The 20,893-nt window shown below is 41.0% G+C and overlaps 1 protein-coding gene across 1 annotated transcript; it reads left to right on the forward strand.

The window, feature by feature from the left end:
• Positions 1 to 6,140: 6,140 nt before the first annotated feature.
• Positions 6,141 to 15,089, forward strand: LOC127390131 (kazal-type serine protease inhibitor domain-containing protein 1-like). Its single transcript, XM_051631349.1, has 4 exons — positions 6,141 to 6,947; positions 12,104 to 12,264; positions 13,846 to 13,990; positions 14,920 to 15,089. Exons 1-4 carry the CDS (start codon positions 6,491 to 6,493, stop codon positions 15,039 to 15,041), a joined length of 885 nt encoding a protein of 294 aa, XP_051487309.1. The 5' UTR covers positions 6,141 to 6,490; the 3' UTR covers positions 15,042 to 15,089.
• The last annotated feature ends 5,804 nt before the right edge of the window (positions 15,090 to 20,893 follow it).

Genomic DNA, 20,893 nt, shown 5'->3' on the forward strand with positions numbered 1-20,893 from the left:
TTCCATTATAAGGTTTCCATAGCTTTGGAAAATACTAACTTTACTGGGTAGATCAAACAGGCCTTGCAGTTATAGTTAGAGTATCCTAAAGATTTAGTTCCCAGTAATAACAGGGCTAAACTACGGCACTGCCAGAGGCAAAAACTCTATTATTTGAAATGAAACTTCTCATAAATATCCAGCTATGAAGTCATTTTGTATCAGCTGCTCTTATATAAACTGGACAAGGCAAACTGTCCTATCCATCAACATTAAGGCTGCCAGGAAAAATGACTCTATATTCATTGTCTGCAACTTTCAGTGACTCCTCTATTAGGCCTTCCTAGGAAACACTCTGCTTTATTTCTTTCAAGAACTGTGTTGGTACAGGCAACTAGTAGCACTACTAGTGTCATCTTCAGGCACAAACCTACTCTTGTCTGCCTCCTCTTGCTGTCTCTCTGGTGGGAAATAAATGGACACATACACACAAACCCAACTGGCTCTCAGCAGCCACTGACCAGAGCTAAAACTACTTTTAAGTCTCTGTTAGGTTGAAGCACCTCAAGACATTGGCAGAGACAGAACACTGTTGCTTTTGGGTTTGCTTTTTTCTTCCAGCTCCTCCTTAAATGTTTATAGCATGTTATTGCAGGTCTGCAATAAGGACCAGGCCAGTCTTCAAACATTCTGCAGAAATTGCACCAAGGAGGAGTTGAGAATAGCAAGGGCCACCCACAGTGGTTGCGAGCCACTCTCACACTCCTACCATCCATACTGTAGTGACATGGGTAGGGAAGTGCCACTCACAACTCTGGGACAGGCTGGGGACCCTAGGGCCTGTATCTCCTGCCCCTTCCAGCTTGCTGCTTCCAGGTCCCTGAGCCCATTGCCCCATTTCTGTCCTGCTGCTTGTAACTGGCAGCATGTGCAAGACTGGCCTTTCTTGTGCTCTTCATTTTTCTCTGTTTTTATGTGATGACTTTTGATAAATCTTCCCCAAGCTCAGGTGTCTTTGAAGCCCTGCTGTACCTGACAGCACTACTGTTCAAAGGCAAACTGCCTTTGACACACAAATTGTTTCACTCTGCATTAAACTGCAGCATCCGCTGCGATGAAACTTAACACCTGAAAATACTGTGGTCTGCGGAAAACATGGGGATGCTTTTCCATTAGTGCTTGAGAATTAAGGCAGAAAGTGGAAAAACCTTCATGCTCCCCTCCGTCACGAGGAAGGAGAATGATGCTGGCTATTGCTTCTATATTGCATTTGTGATTAAAAAGCACAAAGAAAGATTAAGATGAGCAAGTAAGATTTGCCAGGTTGGAAATGTGGGCAGGACACATGGGGGAAGATGCCCTCACAACACTTACTGTGCACTCAACTATACCTCCCTCCTCTGAAAAGAATGGCTCCAGACAAATGTCTGATTACCTACTGCTGACGCCCTAAGTATTTCCAGTATCACACTCCTGTTACAGGACAGGAGGGTTGAGAGTTTCTGGATAAAACTACAAAGCTTTCAGAAATTTGGTCCACTTAAAGGATAGCAGAGATGTAAAGCAGGATTTAAAGAACCCTTGAAAATATCTGGCCCCTTTGGAAGGAAATACTAGCTTGTGAAAAGGGATTTCCAGACTTGTTTGCATGAAAAGGAATGTGTAAGCCTATATTAAATGAGACCCCAGCATTAGGTGCTAGAACAGTGCTAGCAGGCCCTTCTACGTCATGGCAAATTAAAATTTGATTGCTTACAGTCACCAACAACAATGATGCTGAAATCTGAAACAGAAGAAATCTATAGTCAGCCACAGCTGGAGATAGGTCTAAGGTAAGTCACCAGAAGCCTAGCCAAAGACTGTTCTCATGTCAGTCAACTTTCAGGCAGAAAACAGACATTAAATTATTTTTCCTACCCTCCACTTCATTTTTGGTAAACTACATGTAAAAGCTAAAGAGGAAAAAAAAAATAAAAAAGAGCAAAAGTAGTGATCTTCCATTTTAACTTTACAAAGAAAATAATTAAAATATGCAAAATGTATAATTTAATTCTATAATTACACAGCCTTATAGTCTAATAGCCCCCCTGTACTTCGCATATCAGTGAACAATTGCTTTCTTAAAGCTCACAGCAGAATCATTTACTTGATGCTGGAGAATAAGTTAATTACGGATCTCCTGCCTTTGATTAATGGACTTAATAATCACGTTACTGTAGAATTAACTTATACTTCATGTGCTTACAGCACTAATGTTGAGATTCATGAAAGCACCATGTCAGCAGATAGGATTGGCACCAAAAAAGGCATTGTCTGGAGATCCCAGGACTGCCTGTGCCTGTATCACTGCCAGTCAGCAGCTCCGTTAGGAACCCATAAACAGCATCCAACCATTTTTGCCTCATCTGTTACTAACATCTACCATTTGCCACTTGTTTCTACAAAACCAAACACTTTTTTCAGGCAAGATGAGCACCTTAACTGAAGCTCAATTATGAATCCCATGGAGGTGAAAACTATCCTAGGAGATTGGTGCAGTATAAAGTAATGCATTTACCCAATAGACACAGCCACTTCTAGTCTGCTACCTCCAAGCATAATGGACTAAACATCAATTTTCTGTAATGCTTCTTTTCTACATACAATACAATTATAAAGTTTCTTGGATAGAAACAGGCTGAGTCAGTCAAGATTTATCTTTTGAAAAAGAACCTCAAGAATAGGTACTTAATGCAACCTAAGAGACAAAGCACCATAGATTTCTAAACCTGACTTCACGTATTCAAGGAGAGGAAACACTGCAGCCCAGAGAAAGTAGAAGGGACACTTCAAAACTTTGTGTGTTCTGCTGTTATTCCTTACAGCATGCCTGTGCATGTCTGTGGAAGAGCCCGATCTGTGAATCTGGCAAGAGCCAGATTCAGAAACCTGTACTTAAATAAAACTCACATTGACACAAATAAAAACAGAATAAAGACCTGAACCACATTTTGTCTGAAAGAGCAGTACCTCAAGAATCACCAGCAATAGGATCTCAAATTGCATCAGCCATGTACCTCATCTATTACCATGCAAAGCAGAACAATGCAATACAAGTCAGCAGCTTAGCATAACACCAGGCCCCAAGAAGAAGGCAGGAAATGAATAGGAATACAATTTCCTTAACAATTCACTTACAGGAATTATTCTGCAAGATGTTGCCCATGTCCTAGTGGAAGATGCATTCTGAGGGTTCAGGAAGCACTGAGCTATTCTGCCATGTCTTCTCACTGCTCATCGTCCAACTCAGCTATTGTCCCATCCACAAGAGAGTGGTAGAATTCCTTGCACTGATCACACCATATAGAAATATCCATAAAAAGCCAGAGAAATTGCCACATAGTCAGCACCACTTTGCTGGATGAGACCAAGGGACACTAATGCTGTGCAACCTGGCTGCTGGAGAAATTATTCATCATGAAATTATTCCACAGCTGATGGTGGAAAGCTCCCCTCATTCACTACAGCTGCTGCCCTCCTCCCCTCCTTGAAGAGGTCACCTGCAGGGCTTGTTAGCTCTCCAGGCAGCGTTTGGGGGATGGTGCTGCAAAAGCAGACAGGGTTTGGTGCCTGTCTTGAAGCTCCACTAGTGACATTAATCAACTGCTTCTTGTGTTTTGTTCTGGAAGATATTTAGGGTTAAGACAATTGAAGGGTTGTGATGAAAATCAACACTTTTTTTTTTTCCTGCCAAATCCACCAAAGGAAGTTTCAGGGCTTAGATACATACTGAAATAATGCATACTTTATTACTGAACCAGATGTACTATGCCTTTAAATGTTCTGCTTCAAACTCCAGCTGCATATCCCACTTGCTTCCCCTTTTTTCCTTTTGCTCTTACTCTGCCATACATCCATCCAGTGTGGAGAGTTACAACACTTCCCAGCTGCCATTTCAGACAGCTATCACAGCACAGTGCTTTTACCTCTCCCCACCCCAATTTGTTCCTGGTGAGCTCAGGAATCAGCAGCCAAATTACCTTCAGCTGCAAATCAACTGCCAAGGGGCAGCTGTGCACACGGGGCCCCAGGCAAACCTAGTCCTTAACTTAAAGGATGAAACCACCTAGAACTTAGATTACACTAGCCAGATAAATGCCAAAAAAGCTTTATAGGACATTTATGATGGGTTGCCTCAGTGCCAGGACACAGGAGGTACCTTGCACACTTCTGGTTTACAATCCTCAACTCACATGTTTCCTAGGAGATGATGAGCAAAGTTCAGCCTTACAGGGGCAGAGCTGGTCTGCGGCCCCTCCCTGCTTTGGCTCCACTTTGCATATATGGGTTCACCACTATAAACTTTTTTTTACTTTACAGGAGCCTCAGCAAATCCTGGTCCTATAGATGCTCATCCCTTACAGCTGTAGGCAAAAATAATTAAAAAGACAGTGATGAGTAGATGCTATAATGCAAAACTAAGTGCCCAATTAGAATTAATGAGGAAGTGTGAAATAAACCATGTGAAACAATAAGAAGGTGGGACAAGAAATCAATTTTCCATTAATTCAGTGGTTACTTTTTTTTTGTTTGTTTTCACTGACACTTCCCTTCTTTACAGCTGGTTCTGTGTTCAAAGCAAAAACATGCATTCCAACACATGAATTAGTCCAGTCATGCCAAGAAAAATAGCAGTGCCCTGTAGGTCTTGCCAGGCTGGCTTTAAGAAGTGCTTCACCAACACAGGCCAGAAGAAAATGGCATTGTATGCAGTTTGGGAGAAGGAAGAGGTTTTGAAGCAGCCTGCTACTTCACTCCAAGCAAGAGATAATCTCAGCTGGTACAGAAGGTATGAAACTGCACTTGAGAAATGCCATGGAGATGTTTGGAATGGAAATTGAGCATATGTCCCCAAACAATTTGCCTTTGTGGATGTGACTAGAGGACATAAGACAGGTACAACTAAATGTAAGCTTATGGAAGCAGCTAAGAAGCATGGAAAAAAATAAAAAAAAAGGTGGGGAAAAAAAAAAAGGTAGAAAAAGTTGTTGTGGATGATTTTGGGACAAGAAGGCATTAGCATGACTGCTCTTTTATTTCATCTTGTTAACAGCGTCTTATGCATGTATCTTAAAAGTGTGATGCACACATATTTATTTTAAGCTAAGAAACATAAAAGGATGTTTCATTTGTAGAGAGTGGTGATCCTTGACCCATGCTATCGAGCCATCCTTGCAGGGGCTGTAAGGGCACTATGCTTCCCTTCTACCTCCAACAGAGAGTGAGATGCATCTCTGCTGAGCAGCACGTGGTTTGAAAAGTGCTAACAGCAGTTGATGGTCTAAAGACACGAAATCTCAGCACTGCAAGAGAGGGGAGTTTTCTGGTATGAGGTAGGATGGTAGGGAGCAGAACTAAGCCTCGAGACACACAAAAAGTGCAACACCTGGCGAGACATGATGGTGCAAACACTTCTCCCTGGACCAGCAGAAATTTATGCATAGAAAAAGTGGGAAAAGAAATCAGTTATCTCTTTTATCCTCCTTCCCAACTCACAGCTGAAGTGCCTCTTCAGAAACAAAGACAGAAAAGTGCTACGAAAAGAAGAGTGAGGCCTCTAATACTTCAGCAAAACCTCTTTCTGGTGTGTCTAAAGGTGCTGTAGCAGTTTTCTTGTGTTTGTCCACATTCTAAACCTTTTGCACTTTGTTCTTAGAGCTAAACGTAGACCAGATTATAACCACAGACCACATTATAGCCATTGAAAAGAAGTTAAATGTAGAGAGAACAATGGGCTTTTTAAAGGGTCTAGGCACCTCTCATCTTAAATCTAAGAATGTAAAGTCAATTCCAGCTATCTTGGATTGTACCTTATTTGTCAAGAGCCTGTAAGTAAATTGTTCATTCAGAACCTCCTAACTGTGATCATTAATGGACAGAATTTGCTGTTAAACCTTGCTCCAGTCTACAGGTCATTGGCTCAGCTCTAGGATACTGGCATCCTGGGTGCTGCTTTGTGTCCATGTTTATCTTTTTGTGACTTTCTTTTTCAGTTGATGAAGGGAAAAAAAATAAACCCTCATAGCAGTTAATTTCTTAATTTTACACTAATTTACCCTGTTCCCCTTTCTACAATAGCTGCAACATAATGTTGTTTCAGTAGAGCAGTGCTTTGCAAATTTGGCTCAAGGAGACACTGAGCAAACAGCTTTTCAGAGAGCTTCAACTGAGCTGTCAGAAGGGGCAGTTTGGTTTCTGTGTGAGCAATGCTCACATTCCAAACTGCATTAGAGAAAAGCCGGTGGGTTTCTATGCATTTTTATTATCAGTTCCAGATTAGGAATCTGATGCTAGTTTCTTTTTAAAGCCTGTGTTTGCAGAAGAATTTATATTCTAAAACTAAAAAAAAAGGATTGTGATGTTTTTCTCTCACTAGCTCATTCTTTTTCTTTTTCTTTTTTTTTTTTTTCTTTTTTCACCCCCCCTGGCTTTACTCCAAGGACCTTTTCCGCTTGTTTGTTACATTCTCAAGATGAAGCACCCGATGGTTACAGCAGTGCTGGTCGTACTGGTGCAGGTTTCTCAGAGTTTCCCTGCCTTGTACCACCGAAGCTGGTGGAGGTTGTTACGGGAAGGAGACAGTTGTGGAAAATGTGATTTGGCACTTTGCTCTGAGCCTAAAGAGTGTCCAGCTGGGACTGTGCTGGATCGCTGCGGCTGCTGCCCGGAGTGTGGAAATGCGGAAGGGCAGATCTGCGACCTGGATCAGGGCAACCATTTCTACGGGCAATGTGGGGACAACCTGGAGTGTAGGTTGGATGCTGATGAAGCAAGGTTTGGGGAAGTCCCTGAGCCCCAGTGTGTGTGCAAGTCCCAGGAGAGCATCTGTGGACCTGAAGGGAAAACCTACGAGAACATCTGTCAGTTCAACAAGGCTTATGCTATGAAAAGGAACATCAGCATGAAACATAAAGGACCATGTGAATCAGGTAATACGTACGTAATTTTGAGACGTTACTTGACGCTATAGCCTAACTTTATTAAACTAATACTGCATTTTTAATTATTTTGTTATGATACTGCTCTGTGTTAAATGTGTGGCTCAGCACCTAGTAACCTTGTGTGTTATAAGCCTCTATGTTAGACCAGTGGATTTAAATCACATGGTGACTAAGAAGCCATAGATCTACAGACTAGTTCTGTTCCGAATAAGCAGAGTATGAGATATTTTGTACAAAAAAGGTATTGTCTGGAAGGACTGGCTAAATATTATTGTGTGAGGACTGATCTGATATTAAAGTGGGGATAGCAAGGCAGACCTTCTTCAGACATATACATACATATAAGTATGTATACACACAAGTGTGTGTATATGTGTATGCATGCCTGTATCCACTTGTGTGTATATACAGTAATCAGTGAAGGAGAGGCAATAGCAGAAGATAGGGCTTAATTAACAGGTCTTTTCTTGTCACAAAGAAGTCCAAAATAATCCCATTTCATAATCATAATAAAATCTGGCTAACCCATTAAATGGAAGTCCAAATATTAGAACAAAATCAAACTGAAAAAAATTTCCTAAAGATACTTACAGTGCATGAACAGTTCTCTGTGATGACTGTTAGTGGAAGGATGCTTAGCCAGGCTATACAGAGGAATCCTGCCTCCAAGCTCAAACACAGTTCTCATTCTTTACATTATTAAAAGTCACATGAATATAAAATGAAAAGGAAAAAGTGATCAGACTTTGTTTTCTGAATGAGAAATATTTTAATTATTTTAAAGTTAATGAAATCTTTTCTCAAATTAAGTAGGTAGAAGAGGTCTCTGGGTCACAAGAGGGTCACAGTTTTGGGAATCCAAAATTGCATCACTGCCAAAGGTCCATACATAAGAGTAACTCAGGCACATTTCACCCACTCTTTGCTAGCAGTCTACTGCCTCCAATTTAAGACTGTATGCTGTGCTTTTATACTGAACGAACATTGGATATTGAATGACTTAGAAGGAAAAGTAATGAACAGCTAGTATCAGACTTCTTTCCTCTTTCTCTAGTTGCAAGAGAAACATCCATTAAAGAATCCCCTATTTGCCATTAGGGTATTAAGCTGGGAAAAGAGGCATTCAGAAAACTCAATGCATACCAGCCCACAGTATGATTGAAAGCTTGTTAGCCCTCGGGTAGGTGTTCTTATTTGGGATTAAAATAGCACTAGTTCTCAGAGCATAACCCCTTCAGGAATATTTCCATTAGAAGTGCCACTCAAGTAGCAACTGCAGTTAACTTCGCAGCAGAGGTAGCTGTTTAGGCATACAGGCTTAAGGCAATGGTCTGCTCTAATTAATTAAAAATAACTGGCCACATACAAGAAAAGCTTTAATTTGGAAGTACTACCACTTTTAATTGCTGGTGGTGTCATCTACTAGGCCTTGCAGTCACCCCTGAGATGCATAACACTGCTCCATCAAGTAGGGAAAATGAGCTCAACTGCTCTGCATGCAGGCATCACTCCCAGCACTTTCCCACTGCTTCCCTGGGTACTCAGAAAGGCTGGACCCTCTCCCCAGGAATGCAGAGAAACTTCCTAGGATGGTTCAGCTTACTGAATTCCACAGAAGCCTAGGAGAAAGTTCACAACCATGTCAGTGCTGTGCAGAGTTAAGAAAAATGGGAGCCCATCTTCTTGGCTTTTACAGAGCAAAGTGCCTGGCTGGTGGAGGTGCCTGCTGCAGCACAGCACCTGAGCCCCAGCTGGGTGCTGGGCTGGCTGGAAGGGGAGCACAAGGGCCACTCTTTGAGAGCAGCTGAACGTGCTGGGTTTGTGCATTTTGTTTCAGATCCTGGAAGGAGGATCTTTCAACAAGCAGTAGGGCACAGAGGTGCTACCCAGGGCCACCGTGCCTCCCTTCCCCATAGAAGTTCACCAGTAAGCCCCCTCTGCCACAGTGGGCACATGAAAGGGCACTGTGATTTAGGCTGGTTTTTCAACTGATGACAAAAGGCACCGGGGAGCCTGGCTGTAAGAGCAGCAACCTCGCTGTGGCACTGGCTTTCTGCTGACTCCAATTTGCATGAGAAACAAACACTCAACGCTTTGGGGTTTTGGTACCAAGCTATAAATATAACCTTCCCTCATCTCAAAGCACTTTGTTTTCTTATTTCTCCTTCAAAGCATCTGCTGTTTCCCATTGATGCCAAATGGATTAATTGTATACAGCAACCAATGAATAAATAAATAACAATAAACTCCTTTCATCAGAAGAGTATAGCCTTTTATCTTTTGTCTATCACTAGATAAAGGGGGAGAAAAAGGCCCAGCTCCCTAAAGAAACACTGAAAAAGCCCTTCTTTTCCTGAAAGCTAGTTTTGATCAGTTTATCTAATAATTTACCAAGGTTACTAACTACATTGATTATATACAGATTCTCCACACTTAATCCATCCCCATTCACATTTAACCCTCGCTTGCTAATGATTTAATGAATTAACAGAACAGTGTAGCAGGGATTCTCTTTATATTTTACTGTGTCACATAATTTCTTTTAAATGTAAATTTTTCAGCAAATCAGATATAGATTAGCAAACAATAATCTGAGATAAGGAGAAAAACAAAACATAGTATCTAATTCATTAGTCTGGAGTGATATAGGGTTGATGGAGAAAGGCTAAGAGGTATTTTGACTTTTCCTGGCTTCTGGTTTGTCTTCTGTAACATGAGGATAATTCATGACTGGGATTGTAAAAGGAAAGGAGCAACTATTTTGCATTCATCTCCAGACACTGTGACATCCAAAGTTTTCTATATCTAGCAAAAAAAATATTAAAAAATCACCTAATCCAGGAATCAAAAGGACAGTTTATCATAACAGTGAAGATCTGTTTCTGAAGACCGAGTTCTGTAAAAAGAAATACACACATATGCATGGGGGAATTTGACTGAGCACAAACCCTGAAACACTCAAAAATGAAGCTTGTAAATTTCTGTTAAAATGGTTCACCATTACTTCAACTTTCTTTTGTAAAGAACAGCAAATGGCGTTGAGACATATTATTTTATTTCTGGAGGCAATTCAAGTTTGAGTAGATCATGCAAGTATTTACTGTGTGTTCAGGTTCAGAAAATGTAGTTTGACTAGACCAGAACTGTGGTGCTTCCTGCCTACCCTGAGTTTGATCTGACATGATGCCAGTCCTTGTCAGCTATGGCCCAGCAAAACCTGAACTCCCTCTATAAAAGCACTCAGCTGGGAGGGACTTGGACCATACCTAGACATTTCCATCTGAGCTATCATCTGGATTATCCTTACAGTTAATTGAAGAAGGGGTGCTTCCAGAGTGGAATTTGTCTTGGTGCAAGGTAGACAATACTAGACAAATTCCTCATATGTGAACAGGTATCATGTACATTTGCAATTCAGACCCTAATGTCCTGGAGGCCCAGGAGGTGTATGCATAGTGTGGTGGAGCCAGATCCCTCAGCCTGGCATGCACGAGCCCTTGGCTGTGAGCAGAAGCAGGACTTCATTACTGGCACTACTGGTGTTGTCCCTGTATCTGTAGGACAACTGTGTTAGCCCCAGAACAAAAGCCCTGACCAGGCAACAGCTAACCATTTAAAATTTTTTTCATACTGTCTCTGTACAGGAATAATTTAAAGAACCCATGTGAGTCAATATAGACATTTGGTTTCTTTTTTTTTTTATCTTTAAGCTTAGCTACAGTGGATATTTCGTTAAAAGGAGTGTGGTTGTACCGAGTTTAAATATTTTAAAGTATGCTTTAACATCAGACCCTATGTGATAAGTTCATAGGCAAAAAATTCCTCATCCAAATTATTCAAATATTGCTGATTTGAATTCAAGATTTTCCAAATAATATACAGATTTGGAATGTACAATTCTCAAGAAAGAAAAAGTATTTAAGGGCTTAAGTATCCAATTTTGGAAAAAAAATCTTAATTTGATGAGTAGCAGGATTGTTTAATGAAGCCTTCATAAATGGAGAAATTGATACTTTGCTGTGTAATTGGTTGGCAATTAATTTTAATCAGTACACATTTGGTATTTTCTGCACAGATATCAATCCTGAAAAACTACAGATGTATTAGAATATTGCTTGAAAACGTGGAATAGGCTGTTACAATTTCAAATGCTGAAGCATAAATGCTGTGCCTATATATTGATTCAAATATTGCAAGTAAAAATACATTATTTAATATCAGTTTCTACTTCCAAGCATCTGGGATCTGTTAAAAAATAAAAACAGTAATTAAATCCAAGTTCTAGTGGCCCAAAAAATGCATTACATTCTAAACATTGTTATAGAAATAGAAAGAAAACGGACGTTAGATGGAAAAAAAAACATTTCTTGCTGCAGATACATAGATAAGAAAAAAAAAAAAGCAGGTATCTTTAAAACAGAGAGCTGTGATAACAGTAAATACGGTACTTTTCTCTCTGCTGCTTATTATCATCATTGGTTAATATTCAATATGTTCACACATGCTTATAGAGGGATATGTATTTAAATCATGTACAAATGTTCAGGTGCTAGTTTATTCTTTCAATGTCTTCAAATCCTTGGCCTGGCTCCCTCTCGTGGTTAACATAAGCTTTTTCTTTGGGGAAAAAGTGGGCAAGGATAATTCAGAGGCAATAAAAAAACAGTGGAGGGGGATGAGGCTAGGAGAACAAGAGGAAACAAGTTAAGTGGAAATCCAATAGCTATAATAAACATAACATAAACCTTATTAAAATAATTGGATTTTAGGAAGTACAAGGCAATGATGTACTCAGAAACCTAATTTTGACAAGTTAGCAGTTTCAGTGAGGTTCCCAGTGACTGGAAAAAAGAGCAGAGAGGTGAGACTGACCAGCCTGTAGTTTCTTGGGTCTTCCTTTTCCCCCTTTTTAAAAATAGGGGCTATGTTCCCTTTTTTCCAGTCAGTGGGAACCTCACCAGGCTGCCATGACCACTAGGTGTTCTGAGCTTTAAAAGCTGCTCACAATCATGTGGCTCTTCATAGTGTGTGAGATGGCAAACTGGTTTTATAATGTAAAATAGGAATTAATGTTATATGCTTGTGTGTTCATGTTGTCTTTCGCTAGCTGTCTCCTAAAGCACCATTCTGTTGGTTCTTTGCAGCTCCTGTTATTTCTATGCCACCTCAGGACGTCCAGAATTTCACAGGCAATGATGTCATTTTTGGCTGTGAGGTGTCAGCTTATCCTATGCCACACCTTGAATGGAAAAAAAAGGGGAGTAAAATGTTGCTGCCAGGAGATGACACCCACATCTCAGTACAGGTAAAACTTGAGGTTTCCAGGTCATACGGTTTGGGATGAGGAGTAGAGGGATTACCAGTGAATTCCTCTGACAGAATACAATACTGTTGCTATAAATAGATTCCTAATAAGGTCCCTCTGACTGCATAAAGATTTTTTATTTTGATCAGTGGAAGGTTCATTGCTTTGGCAGCCCAAGCCAAAGAAATAACAGCCAGGGTACCATCTGGTCTCCTTCAGGGAGAGAAAAGATGGAAGATTCTCCTTATGTAGGTATAATTCTGGAAAGACTGAATGAACTTATAAATGGAACCATTTAGGCTACTACCTAAAGCAGGTGCATTCTGGGAAGGATGGCATTTGGCAACAGCTTTTCTATTCTTGATGCAGAAGCACAGTTCTGGCAGGTATCTAAACTTTTGCTTTTCAAGATGCAGTTCCTGGAGACCTGTCATATTGGTTCAGTCCCTGAGGCATTCAAAAGGAAAGCAAAGAAACTTGATCATTTCATGGAGGACACCGAATTTTAATCTGAGGTGAAAGAAGTGAATGGCATTAGTACAAGCTTCAAGCAAATCTAGAAATAGCCTGAAGCTTGGAACTAAAATTAAATAAATCACAATGTTAATGTTTTTAAATGGAAATAACATTCTGGGGAGATGAGCTAACAGAGCCAGATGTACAAGAAGACTGCGCTTAGGCTGAAGCCTGCCTGCATCGGCATGTCTTCTCCAGTGGACAAAGGACATGAACAGGGACTATGCAGACAAATGCACAGCAAATCTAGCTTTCTAGATTCACAGCCCAAAAGCAGTAAGATCCAACAGACATAGGGCACAGCCTGAACATAAAGTTAGATAGAAAAAGTACAGAAAAAGCTAACTGAAGTAACAAGAGTACTTAAATACTATGAGTCTAAGTTCTTCAGAAATGTTTCCAGATGCAGCATAAACGTAAGTGGGATTAGTGGACTTAAAGTTGCTCAGAAACAATGGTGCAAGGAGTCACATCCAAATGTGGGTCACCTCAGAGGCTAAACTGAACCCTGTTAACCTAGCTCCTTAATAGATTCAGCACGAGAGCATCTGTTAATGGTTTTGTGTCATTTGTCTGGAAAATAAACATTGTCAAAATGCGTGAAAGCCCATGGCATGGCATGTCAATCCATGGAAACCTGGATGCTGAGTGCCAGCTTGGTCTGGCCTCTTGGCCCTGAACACCTCACCTAAACCCACGTACCACTCTCATCCTGAAGAACATTATGAGCTTGAGAAGAAGTGGCAATGCTTTGAAGCAGCAGCCAGAAGTGGTGCTGGGACACAAGACAGGAGGAGCACTGGGAATCAGTAGCATGAGAAGAAACACGAATGAGAGCACTGTGAAGGGCAATGAAGGTTAAAGAGCAGAGAAGGGAAAGCATGAACTCAGAGGCACAGAGCAGTAAGAAGTTAAAACACAGTGCAGCAGAAACAGAGCCAAAACATGAAAGCAGTAAACAAAGAGCAAAGGATAGACTGATGTTTAATCCATACACAATTATTTTAAGAAGTATCATGGTTTCTCCTAGCTTTTAATTTCAACTATTTCTTTCTCTTCTCAAAGGCAAGAGGTGGGCCTCAGAAGTATGGTGTGACTGGCTGGCTGCAGATTCAAGGCCTCAAAAAATCAGATGAAGGCATTTACATCTGCCACACCAAAAATAAGTATGGTGCAACATATGCCGCTGCAAGCCTCAAAGTCATTGATGGTATTATTATTATTATTATTTGGATGTAAAGAACTGAAAAATGTATACAGGCAGCCTCCAAAGGATGGGTTTGTCAGAATACAAATGGAGAATATGAGAAATTAACTAAAGATGTCTGTATTTTAACTTTCCTGCATCTTTTTCATTTACTTAATCCACTAATGGGTTAGTATTGTAATATTTTGCTGCAAATTATATATATATATTTTTTACAGAAAACAGAAAGCTGTGGAGTATAGCCATACAGCTGAGACACACATTCTACTATCCTTATCCTACGGAAGTCTTTTGATGTTAGTAGGAACTCTGCATCCAGACCAGCAGCTGTTGTAGCTGGGGCACTTTGAACCATGGCAGTTCTGCTCAGCTGTTTATTTTTCAAAATCTTAGGAAGGAAACAGTTGTTAATCCTTAATGAGAGTGGTTTGGAAAGATACAAGAAATAGCTGTACTATTGTTTTGCATTGGGCTCAGTCCTGCAGGATAACATCCTTCTTCCTCCAGGGAGAACTGGGCTTCCTAGCAAATGAAGGATAAAGATGCACTGTCTTATATTTGCCTCCTGGTCTAGAGGAGTTTGTCACTGATCTAGTGTGTCACTGACCTTGTTTCTGCAAGTGGTTTTCAAAGCTTTATTGGCTCTGATCATGTTTTCAGGTGCATAGGATCTCTAGAGGACTGAACTCACTGTTTACTAGGATTGTGCATTAAATACATTTTAAACATCTTAATGTGTGCATGATTTGGAAATCTGATCGTATATCATGACCTTCAGTGGTATGAGGTGATGTAACTGGGTAAAGACTCTCTCTTTTTAACAGGTAACAGGGATTCAGAAACACTGAGCTCACTGTACAGATCCAGAACCATACTTTCCTCTTTCTCCCTATCTGCAACTCCTTTAACCTGGGTTCAATTCTGTCTTGCAGGCTCATCTCCTACATTTGCAGGAAGTAGAAGTGCAAGCTACAGCATTGAATATGGGGAGTATTATGACCATTCTGATGATGAAGATGAGGAACAATATGAGTCTGGGGACTATGAAAATTGAGACAACTCTGTATAGTAATTTTTATACATCTGTTGTCCAATACCTTTCACAGTCACATTACTAGTAGTTTCTGTACTGTAAATGGCTCCTCTGATAACACACATACTCACTTGTTTATCTACCTTCCCAGAATTCAGCCTTGGGATACACTGACATGTATCATGCTACTTACCAGAAATAAGCACAGTTGTAAATCCATACATTTAGACTGATAAATTAAATTCTTAAACATGTACCTGTCTACTAACTATATTGAAGGGATCAAGTTTCATATTCTTTTTTAAATGTAAATTATATTACAACTTCAAGCATTCTAATTTGTCTAGCAAAAGTGTCCATAGTTAAAAAAAATTTTTACCTTGTATCAATTACCTTTTTTCTATAATATACTAAGAAATATCAGGAGATTGTTCACATGGTAACAAGCCTAAATGTGAAGGTTGTAAAAGAGTCTTTCATCTCCCTAGTTCATGTTTTCTCATAAGTTTCAGCAAGATCTTCCTTCTCATTTGTAATTTTCCATGGTTAGTCTCATCAAGGGTGAGTTATTTGTCTTTTGGGGGTTTGTTTACTTCTAATATATGAAGTAATCGCAGTCTAAAACAAGTAAGTGCTCTTTTACTAGCAATATTCAAAAATACCCAGAAAAGATTTCTTGTGGAGTCAAACAAATAAGCACACCTTATGACTTATTTTTGTAACAATCCTTGCACTGCTCTTGACAGTGCCAGGTCCTTCCCACCAGCCTAGGCAAGGGTGCCAGATTTGGGATCATTACTTTTGCTGTGAACAACTCATGTTTGTTGAGAATTACCAAAGAAGGGGCTGTTCTGTAGCTCAGCACATGCCCTTTGAACACAGAGATCTGCACAACAGAGCCAGTATTTGTTCTTTGTCTTGGACTGTCCAAGACTTGCTCCTGTATCTGACTCATCTATATTATATCCAACTGAAACGCATTCAGTGCTGCCACATTTCTGGGAAGAGCAGGCAGAAAAGCAGGCACCATTTTCTTTCTGAAAACCACCAAGACACACGCACAGGTTTCAAACTGTTCAACCACTTCCTGATCAGCATGAGCCAGACAGCAAATGAAATGCAGTTCAAAAGCACAAGACTTTAGAGTGTAAAGCAGTCACCCTGAAAAATCTCTTTGATTTCTTTTGTTAACCAATTACATGAAGGCTGGCTCTTCATTAATGGGTGACGGAAGACACTAAACTATAAAAAACACTTTTGGGAGGCATTTACACCTACTGGTTCCCATTGGCCAAGGACAGATGAATAGCAGTAAATTACTGAACGACATTAATGACTAAGGAAGCAAATGTTCAGGCTGTAAAGCCTCAGTATTTGCAGCCTTTTTTATCCAGTGCACAAAACCACGCAGGGATTACTGCACACACTGAGGTAACTCGGTTCAATTGATGGTGTTAAGGAAGCTTTAAGGGCAATCTTACTATATGCAGACACACAGCATGTAGATTTTTTTAATGTATATGCAGTGCATCATAGATTCCTTCTTCAATGTGCTGTTTTGTGGGGTTTTTTTGCCATTAGGTAGATTTTTCCTTTCAACTTGAATTACATTAAGAAATGGGCTGTAGACTGCGTTTGCCCTAAAGTATTATTGATCTTTGTCCAGGTTACAAACAAGCAAAGAATATTTTGTTTCAGACTTCTTGGAGTATTGTCAATTTAACAGTAGAAAGCATGTCATTGTGCCAATGAAAAGATTAATTAGTTGTAATTAGGTGTATGAAATGGCTTCATATTTAAGTACTGATTGTGTTGTGATGGGCTCTTTCTGGTCTTCTCAGTGATATGTTTAATAACTTTTTTTGCTTATCCACTAGATGTTAATTTCAACATAAAATTGTCTGGTATAGATCACTATTTAATCTGCAGAAATAAACTCAAGATGGATTGTGATCTGCATTGCAAATTAATGACTAAACCACTCACTAAATTGTGGCAATATATACTGCCATAGACTAGTACGTGGCAACAAAAATAATCTTGAAATCATTAGCCGTAGAAATACATTGGAAATTGTCAGGGCCTTCTGCTGTTATTAATGTAAAATGAAAAACATAAAGAAAATGTTTTAATGCAAAAATGTGTATCAGAACCATATCAAATACCAGTGTGTGAGCATTTGGCCTGATGGACTGTATCTATTTTAAAACAAGCTAAGCTTCCCAGAACAAAGCGTTCTAAATTAAATATATTGCATTTGTCTCTGTATGCATTTGTTAAATTTTTAATTATTTGTTGTAAATTATCAGCCATTCCTTTTGGTAAGAAAACTGCATTTTGGGAGAAATCCCAATGTGATGAAAAAAAAACAACAAAAAACAAACAAACAAACAAAACCAGGAACACTGATAACCTGTAAGTTTGCTAGTTCTTTTTTTGGGAAGACAGAAATGACTGGTTTTGCTTATGTGCTTTAATCAAGTAACTTAAACTAAAAAATCCCCAAACAAACAAACAAAACAAAACATGGAAAAGATTCAGCCCTCTCTAAGCAGCATGGCAAATGAATGGGTCTAATTGTGAATGCATTGCCTGTAGCAACAGATCTATTCACATAATCCAAAGTAACAGCAAATTCAGGAAGTTGGTTCTATTCCACCTAGCAGAAAATGAGAGACACGTGAGCTGGAAACCGTGTATTAATACTGCAGGGTGTTCTCAGGACTGTACCTTGTGAGGCAGACCTGAAACCCTTCTTTAATTCAGCTTCCTCTGACCAGAGTAAGAATTTTGTTGTTATCCACTGTGGAAGCAAGTCTGAACACCGTGGCACAACTTCCTCCTGTCGATGCCTGCCACACAAGCACCTCCACTGTGTCAATTCTCCCTCCCATGAAAAGATAAAGGGAATTGTATAGAAGTTCCTAATTAAATTACACTCCTTAATGCAGCTTTGCCCTTTGGGCTAGGGCTCTTACATAGTCTGGGGTACTTCCACAATCTAACATTCTTACTCGCCTTGTTAAATCTCAGGAGTTTTGTCAGGTATTAGTCTAGGAATCCATTAATTCTTTAGCTAGACTAGTTTTTTCCCCCTTTGGATAATCAGGCTATAGTTAACATAAAGTGGATATAGAAATGCAACTGCCTGTGTCTTGGGAGATTAAAACGATTCAACTGATGATTAAATAAGGTACAAAGAGTCATATGGTTGCACTGTGCAGCTGAGCACACAGCTGAGCAAGTGCTCCCTGCCTACCTCATGGTGCAAGCTTTGTGCTCTAAACTTCTGTCAGTGCTCACCCACCAACACAGAAAAAAAGACCCAGGCTAGGGGGTAATGGGTGTATCTGAATAAGGAGAAATACACTCACTCCAGACAAGCTGGAAATTGGTTCACTGCTGCAAACTGCCTGCTCTGCCACAAACTCCTGCTCACACTTAGTTACATATGCTGGCCATAGATTACGCTCAGCTCTCAAACTATCTAACTTATTAACCTCGTTTCTGCATGTCCTTGCATAGCTTAGTGGCACAGCCCAGGCAATGCTCCATCTCCTGGAGCGGGACTCAGTCATTACTAGAACTGACACTGCTCATAGGGTCAAGGTCTTTGAAGGATGTGCAAGAGTTCTCTTACCTTTGCCAGCACTGGCAAGCTGCTTCTGGCTCTTCACTTTGGAGCTCTACAGCATCAGAAAGTCTCTGAAAATGTTCACGTTAAAATCTATGGCTGATTTTTCTCACACCTGAGTCACCATTGCATTCCCTATTCTGCAGTCCTAGGAATTCCTGTTCTGATCTGTCCCTCTGCTCTTCTTTTAAATTCTTTCCATTCCCTTTCTTCTGCGTGTATCTCTAGTCCTTTCATTCTGCTCCTGGTATGTTTTGTAATTTCTCCTTTGCTTTATAACCATGGCCCGATAGACTATCACTGTAGATAAAATGTTCCTTCCTTTCTTTTTTTTTTTTCCACAGAGTAAAGGATGAAAAATTGGGTTAAGGATATGCTAGGACTGAGGCAGTCATTAGGGAAATGGGGTAATCCAAGCCAGCTTTTCAAGAACTACCCATTTGACTTTGAGAAGTGCCAGCCACTAGAGTCAGTAGTGAGGGCAAGAGAAGAAGAATATCCATTTATAACCACTTCCCATTTTGAATTTGAATCACTCTCTAATAAAAAAAGTATTTTATACACAAGCATAAGGTTTAGTGATGTTGTCTTCATTCAACTGTGATACACAAATTATTCTTCCTGCCCCAATTAGATTATCTTAACTGTTTATCCACCCCAATGCTAGAAGATGAATCCAGTTAGGAATATACCATATACTCATTTTTTCATTCCAGGTCCAAAGAAGCGTCCATTTCCAGAGGAATTGTACCAGCTTAGACCTTTTCTTTGGGGCTACCAGGCTTCACAGAGGAATTTTTCCAACATGGGTGATGGAGCAGCAGAGAAACGTGAATAATTTTACACAAACTGCTCAGGCCCTGGATCACGTTAACGAGAACAAACATGACATGGACATCATGTGTCCGCAAAGTCATCACGGTGTTCAGAGCAGGGGAGGTCAAGGCAAAATTCTTCCTACTGTGTTAAAACATCAAACAGCAGCGTGCCCAACAAAAATATCAAGCTTTTTGGCTGCAATATTCATAAATGCTGTTAGATGGCTACAGCAGCAGTCCTCACTGTCTCCCATTTATCACACTTTATTTGTTACTTAATCCTCCTTCCTCCCCATGCCACTGTCTTGTGAAGCCTAAATTAACACACATTGCTGAAATTTACCATGGGTTCTGTTCAGCTCCATGCTGTCTAGTACCACTGCTCCCCTTTAGCAGGACACAGAACACAAGAGATGCTTCTTTTGGGACTCATCTAATCCAACTGGAAAACTGAGACAACTCTATTATCTAAATTTAATGTCTTTGATCCTTTATAGGCTCCTGTAGAGGGGGATTCCCCCCTTTCTGTGATAGATGAGCAATTTGTCCCTTCAGACACAGCTGTGACCACCTGAGCACGATCTGTCGGGCTTCCTGGGTCGGTAATGGTGTTCTTGGTTTTCTCCACTCTCAGCAACATCCAGCACTTCCCAAGGCAGAAAGCAGCTCCCTGCGGCTACCCTGGCCTGCAAACTGCCTCAGCACCACAGGCTTTGGTTTGGATCTTTCAAGAAGCAGCAGAGCAGCATCACACGGCCTCGGCCCATTGACTATTCACTTAGAAATGGAGGAGCTTCTCTTTGTTTCTCTTTTTTACCTGGTTGTTTGGAACAGGCTGCCCAGGGAGGTGGCGGAGGGACCATCCATGGAGGTGTTCAGGGAACGGGTGGACATGGTGTTTTGGGAGATGGTTTAGTGGTTGGGGGTTGTAGGGCCGATGGTTGGACTTGATGATCTTGAAAGTCTTTTCCAACCTTGGTGGTTCTGCGATTCTGTGAAACTGACGACACTTTCAATTTCCCCCACGCCACGTGCGAACTGCTGCCTGCAAAACGGGACTATTCCAACAGCCGCTGACGGACCGTGTGACCCGAAGCTCCCACGTCCAGTAACAGAAGAGCCTTCCTTTCGCTGCCACCTTGGCGAGCGGAGACGAAAATTCGGGGCAAACTACCTCGACCCGCGCCGTGCGAAGCAAAACACGGAGGGACGGGCGGCGGCTCTGCCTGCGGTGACCACCGAACAAGAGGTTCCGCCGGGACCGCTCCCGCTCGGCTGCCGGCCCGGCCCGGGGAAGGGCCGCACGGGCAAGATGGCGCCTGGGGCCCCCAACGGCCGCCCCGCGCGCCCAACGGCCGCCCCGCGCGCGGCCCCGCGCGGCGCTGACCCCACCCCCCGGGCGCGCCCCCGCGCCGCTCCCG

The sequence above is a fragment of the Apus apus genome, chromosome 13 (genome assembly GCF_020740795.1).
Source record: "Apus apus isolate bApuApu2 chromosome 13, bApuApu2.pri.cur, whole genome shotgun sequence".
Taxonomy (NCBI): domain Eukaryota; kingdom Metazoa; phylum Chordata; class Aves; order Apodiformes; family Apodidae; genus Apus; species Apus apus.